Genomic DNA, 6,216 nt, shown 5'->3' with positions numbered 1-6,216 from the left:
AGCTCCTTCCAACCGCCCGTCGCCGGCAGCGCCTGGGGAAGGGCCGGCGGGAGCGCGCGGGCAGGGAGGGAGGGCGGGGGAGGCGGAGGTGCGCGCGCGGCCCCGTGCGCTGCAGCCATAGGCCGGGGGCCGGGGGAGGGGCGGGACTAAGGCCTCTCCGGGGAAGCCACGCCCCTGCCTGCCGGCGCGCCAGCCTCCGGGTACGCACAGGGCGCTTCGGCAAAGGGCGGCCGCCAGCGCCGGAGGGAGCTGCCTGCTGGGCAGGGTGGGGGCGCCAGGTTCAAGGAAGGGGGGCCCAGAGGGGTTGCTGAGCGAGCCCCCCTCCTCTGCCTCTCCGACGGGAAGGAGGGGATAAAGGCTCTGTTGCGCCCGGGAAGGCGCAGCGCTTGGCAGATGCAACAGCGGGTGAGGGGCCCTCGCGTCTGCCGTCAGCTCCTCCTGGAGCATCCTGGGAAATGTAGTCCCTGGCCTCGGCCTGCCCAACTGCAAAAATCCCCAGTGCAATCGAGGCATCGTGAGCAGAGGCTTCGGATTGAAGCGCCTCTTCAGCCAACAGCATTCCAGGTTGGGTTTGGTTTGGTAAGAATGCCGTGCTCTCTGCAGGATGCCTTTGCGCTTGTCACCCAACTGTATCCATCCATGCGATTGTCAGCTTCCACCAATCAGCCTGGGGGTTGGGGCTGCTGGGAGTTGTAGTCCCAAACATCTGGAGGGTGCCCAGTGGGCGAAAACTGGCTTATGTAAATAGAGAGACAGCACATTTAGTTTTTGCATCGCCATGTGTACTGTACGTATTTAATTTCGCTCCTGGATTGCAGGGGGTTGGGCTTGAAGACCCTCAGGGTCCCTTCCACTTTAAATTCTATTACAATATGCTCCTTTTTTAGATGGATCAGATGTGGAACTTTAAAAAAAATTCAAGGTGCTTTAAAATATTTAACTCTTTAAATATGAAAAGTTTTAGCCCTACACTGGAAAACAAGCATGTTATTGCAATGAGTAAAAGAGAAGTCTGTGAAGGATGCAGTGTGCCATTGTCTGCTCTACAACATACACACACACCCCGCAATGGCATTGCAATCTCCTTAAGGATCGCTTTTAGGGGGGGCTAGGAGACAATGCAGGGGGGAAGGCAGGATTTCTCCTCCCTCTATCCCCATCTCCAAGACCAACACCCATTCCACATTTGGGAACTCAGCCTTTTAGCGTGGCATCACCTGCTCTTCGGAACTCCCTGCCTATTGATATCAGGCAGGTGCCTTCGTTGCAAACTTTTTGCTGCCTGCTAAAAACATGTTTTAAAAGTTGATGCGAGTTTCAATCTGCTTTTAGTCTATCATTGTTTTAACTTTGCAAAAATCCTGTATTGTTAATATAGGTTTTTGATATTTTTATTGCTTTTTCCTTTCTGGAAACAGCTGTTTTTTTGTTTTTTTCAATCAAGTAGTATATAAATTTTATGAAACAAATGAACACCAAATATGTATGCCACCCTAGGACAAGTTCCAACCATTCTCTTTATAGGCAGGGGAAGAAAAGGCCCTGTTGGTGTAGGAAAGATGTGTGGCGAGCCTGCGGCTCTCCAGATGTTGCCAACCCCATCATCTCTGGCCATTGGCCACGCTTGCTGTGGCTGAAGGGAGCTGTGTTTCAGCAATATCTGGAGGGGCGAAGGTTCCCCACAGATGGTCTTGGGAGGAAAGCTGCCTCCAGAAGCCGCCTCAGCTGAGTTCTGAAGGCACACCAGAATGGAGCAGAGATACTTGCAAGGAGTTTGCAGAGGGAGGGAGAGATTCTATTTATTGGTTCAAACGCGGGACGTCACAAGGCATAGACTGGATGGAATGTATTCATAAAAATCAAACATTAACCCGGTTTCCCCAAGCAAGTGACCTCTGGAAGCTTCCGACTGCAGTTCCCATTCGCTCCAGCCACCACTGGCATAGCCAGAGATCGCTACGTGTCAGAAAAAAATGACAAGGAAAAGTTTTATTTCACAAGTCAAGGTTTCACACCAGCGAATGAGGAAGAGCCTTGGGCAAGCGCAAGTGTGTCAGCTAAGCACACAGAAGGTCCCAGGTTCAAACCCAGGCAGCGTCTCCAGGTAGCGGTGGTCTAATCAGTTTATGCGCCCATCTCATGTCAGTTTATCCTATATGCAAAAAAGGGCTCTATGTCATCCTATTTACATGCAGGCCTTTTTTGCAGCAAAAAAAAAAAACCCTTTAAAATCTACATCCTTGTGTTTGTAGCTTGTGAATTGCCCTGAGATCTTTTGATGAGGGGCGGTATATAAATCTAATATGTAAATAAATAAAAATGAGTGCATGCATTCTTTTGCAGACCATGCTGCTCCCGGTCCTGTAAACAAACCCACAAGTTACTAGCCTGAAAACACTTTTTTCCAAGGTTGATGGAAGCAAATTGGTAATCCTCCTCCAGAAAACCCGATTGCTCCCGTGGACACAATTCCTCTTGGCCTATGGCTACATGGAAGAACTGTAGCCATACAGGACTCAATGGGGAGTGGAAAGAGGGTCCTGAAATGATGGCTCAGCTGAAGCAGTGCACCAAAATAAGGAGGGGACAAGTAAAGAGACAAAGCCTACATGGGAACATGCATAATGGCATCTTCCTCTCGGTGCAGAGAAATACAGAAGAGACCTTTAGAGTGTGCATGCGATATTGGCTGCCATTGACCAGCCAAGAGCTGCGAGCTCAGCGCAGGTGGGCTTGCACCCGATAACTTTTTGTAAAAACAACATGAAGCTGTCCTGGGGAACTGCCATGTAGCTGAACACCAATGGCTTCCTTTCAATGATGTGAGAAACAGAAGATACTATGAATTGTGAAGTGATAGAAGGAAACACCCAGTAACAGACATTTTAGAAATCTCACTGCTGACTCACAGTAAGATTTCTGTTCTTACTGTGAACATAAGATGGGGAAGGGAGAAAAACCACGAAGGACTCACCGCACCTGCTTGAATAACCTGCATTTATTTATGGCTGACTCCCAGGCACACGGGTGCTTGAATATCAGCAATAGGTGTGCAGGGAAGGAGGGATGGGGGAACACTGTTGTGCGGTTGCAGATGGCGGCGCACGGAGTGGCAGAGAACCTTTGTCCTGGTATTCCCACAACAGGACAGCGTCTTAGCACCACCGCAGCACCTGCAGCCTCCACTGTCTAAGGATCAACCTGGGGCTTGCTGGCCCTGAACACCAGACCGTTGGCAGAGGAGGAGGAGGGAGAAACCTTGTTCCTGTCATAACTCAGAGTGGTAGATCTCTGCCTTCAGGAACTCTGACGGCTTCATGAAAATCCCTTCCATCGCCTTCCAGTAGCTGTCCTGGCTGGAGTAGGACATGCCGTGGACCTCCCTCTGGCCATGAATGGGCCGCCCATACTGTTCGCCAGTCACGGAGAGCAGCACATCCGTGGAGGAGTGCTTGAAGCGCACCTCACCGTCCCGGTCCCAGTAGCTGCCCCCGCACAGGACAGTCCAGTTGTCCAAGAAGTCCCCCTCGCCATCCTCCCCAAAGGCGCTGACCTCCTGGAACAGACAAGGCAGGGAGCAAGGCCATGTTAACAGACGCACACACTCCTCAAAACAGAACAGCCTCCCTTTGAAAGATGGTGGACTCTTCCTTCCTTGGAGGTTTTTAAGCAAAGGTTGGATGGCCGCCGGTCAGGGAGTCTTTAGTTGCAATTCCTGCACTGCCAGGGGTTGGACTAGATGACTGTCAGGTTCCCTTCTACCTCTAGCATTCTATGAAACACTCATCAATGGCAAGAGTTACTGTAAGGCGAGTGACAGAGAACCTTTGCCACTAGCTAGAGCAGCTGGTGCCAAGGTGATGCCCTCCAAAACACATGGTGGGGGTGGGATACCAGGGTGGCAAAGAGTGGGCTAGAGTTTGTGGAGCTCTACCGTAAAGGGTGCCAACCAAGACTTCCCAATGAATCTGTTTGCATGTGAGACAAGAAGCAAGGGGTTACACTGTCCAGCACAGGGCTGGCAGCAAAGACAGTGTGAAAGGGGTGTGGAGATGGCAAAGACTCTCATTTCTGTTGCCAATATCAAGCATTTACGTTTCGGGGGGGGGGTATGAAAAACAAAAACAAAACAGAAATCTGGGGTTGAAAAGAGCTGGAGATCACTGGAAGAGCCCCTGCTGGAGATCACTGGAAGAGGTCCCTGGTTCAATGCCCAATGGCATCTCCTGGTAAGACTGGGAGATACTTCCTGTTCAGAGTTTGAATTAACTCTTTATTACAAAAGAATTGATCTTCACACTCAGCACAGCAGTTCCTCCTCAGTAGGTCTTACTCCATCAACCAGTTGCCGAGACTGAAAGCTGTACCGCCCAAACAACAGCCCAGTACACCTGGGTGAAGCCTGTTACTGCTTCGCCCTCTTCATGCCTCTTCTGGTTCTAGGAGAGGAGCTTGTCACAGCAGGAGGAAGAGACCCCCTGGCTTCTTCACCAGCCAGACTCATCTCTGCCTCTTGACCTCTCTCCTCCTCCCACTCACCAGCTTCCGCTTCTGATTCTGGACTCCTCTCTGCCACAGACTCTCCCAGCTCACTAAGCCCTGTTACTTCTTCAGCTTCCGGCACCTCCCCCCCTCCCCCCAGTCCGCTCCCTCTAATCACTCATCAGTGTCCCACCTGGGGTCTCTGAGCCTCCTTCCCTTGGTTCCCCAGCTCCCACTGTTCCTCTGTGCCCATGACTCCACCCTCCACCTGGCAGTACAGGTGACAAGTTAAGCCTTCCTGCTGCGTCACCTCCAGTCCACCAGCCTCACCTGGTTGCCCGAGAGGGGGGATGTGAAGTGGTGGCTGTGCAGGTTGCGTCCGGTGTTGATGTGGGTCAGCCTGATGGACTGCCCACACTGCACAGGGGTGCCCCTTTCACACACCGTGTCTGTCTTGCCCCGGACCCGCCAGTAGCTGTTGCTGTCGTCGACCGTCGTGACCCCCGTCACCGACTGCTGCCCGCTGCCTGTGAGGAGAAAGGAACCCACAAGTTACCCTCACCCTCCCTTTGTTCCAGGCATGACGCCTGCAGGCTTATCTGAAATTATCTTTGTTCCTATGCTTCTATGTCATATAGTCCTGCATAGATATTGAAAGAAGAGCAAGGCCTCTTTCTATTTTTTTATTAATTCACTGTCACAGGAAATATAATAAAAAGAAACATAATTTCAATGGGTCTACCCTAAATATGACTTCAGGTTGATATGATTCTTAAATTAATTTGTATTGTTATCATTATTAGATTTTATACCCAGCCCTTCGTTTTAAAAAAAACCTAGAGAAGTTTATTATTGCTCTTATTTTAATAGTGGCCTTTAAATAGCAGTGTGCTGTTTTTACTATCTGCATTTTAATATATTTCTTTTCATGTCATTTTAATCCTATTATATTTTCTGTATTTGTACCATTATATATCAACTTACTGTGTTTTATCTGGGTTTGTTTTGATTTTTGTAAGCTCCCTGAGACCCAGTCGGGGGAGGGGGAATGTGGGATATAAATAAACAAAGCAACAACAACAACAATTGCTGTTCTCATTTGTTCACCTGCTTTGTATACTAAGTCACTAGAAATATTTTGTCAAACCCGGAACTCGAACCCACGACCTGAGCTTAAGAGCATGGACAGAGCGCCGCCCTCCTCGCCCCTGTTCCCATGGGGGCGGGGCTTAAGGTAGCCAATCGGCGAGCCCCCCCCCCCCCCGCGAACTTGAAGGGTCTCGAAGGCGGCGGCCTCACCAGAGCCGTATCGGACGTCGTGCGAGTGGAGGCGGACTCCGTGCCGGGGGTTGAGCAGCTTCACCACGGAGCCGCATGTCACCAGCCCCGAAGGGGAGCCGTCACCACCGCCTTCCGCCGCCGCCGCAGCCACGGCGCCCAAGAGCAGCGCCGCCCACAAGCGGCCCCGCGCAGCTCCCATCGCCGCCGCCGCTGCCTTCCTCGTCCCTGAGGCAAACCGGAAGCTCCCCCCGAGAGGGAGGGAGAGGCGCCAGGCACTACTTCCGGTTCCGACGTTGCCGAGGTGGGAGGAGGACTCCCCCTGGAACCATAGAGAGAGGCAGCTGGGCGGAAGTTCCAGGAGGGAGGGGTGCATGGCAGGCCATAGAGAGTAAAGCTTGTAGAAGGAAGGGAAAGAGGAGCGAGATACAGTAGAGCGCTTCTGATCTCCCTGGT

At 51.6% G+C, this 6,216-nt stretch overlaps 1 protein-coding gene across 1 annotated transcript; it reads right to left on the bottom strand.

Annotated features, from left to right (window-relative positions):
* Positions 1 to 2,978: 2,978 nt before the first annotated feature.
* Positions 2,979 to 5,991, bottom strand: SDF2 (stromal cell derived factor 2). Its single transcript, XM_035139948.3, has 3 exons — positions 5,782 to 5,991; positions 4,813 to 5,009; positions 2,979 to 3,556 (listed from the first exon to the last, which is right to left on the bottom strand). The coding sequence occupies exons 1-3, from the start codon at positions 5,960 to 5,962 to the stop codon at positions 3,269 to 3,271; spliced, it is 666 nt and encodes a 221-aa protein (XP_034995839.1). The 5' UTR covers positions 5,963 to 5,991; the 3' UTR covers positions 2,979 to 3,268.
* Positions 5,992 to 6,216: the final 225 nt, after the last annotated feature.

The sequence above is a fragment of the Zootoca vivipara genome, chromosome 14 (assembly GCF_965207765.1).
Source record: "Zootoca vivipara chromosome 14, rZooViv2.hap1.1, whole genome shotgun sequence".
Taxonomy (NCBI): domain Eukaryota; kingdom Metazoa; phylum Chordata; class Lepidosauria; order Squamata; family Lacertidae; genus Zootoca; species Zootoca vivipara.
This window is presented reverse-complemented; position numbering and strand designations above follow the sequence as displayed.

Coding starts and splice junctions, on each gene's coding strand:
- SDF2 (XM_035139948.3), bottom strand. CDS start 5,962: ATGGGAGCTGCGCGGGGCCGCTTGTGGGCGGCGCTGCTCTTGGGCGCC. Junction 5,010..5,781: donor CGACGTCCGATACGGCTCTG/GTGAGGCCGCCG, acceptor TTCTCCTCACAG/GCAGCGGGCAGCAGTCGGTG. Junction 3,557..4,812: donor CCCCCCTCTCGGGCAACCAG/GTGAGGCTGGTG, acceptor TGTCTGTTCCAG/GAGGTCAGCGCCTTTGGGGA.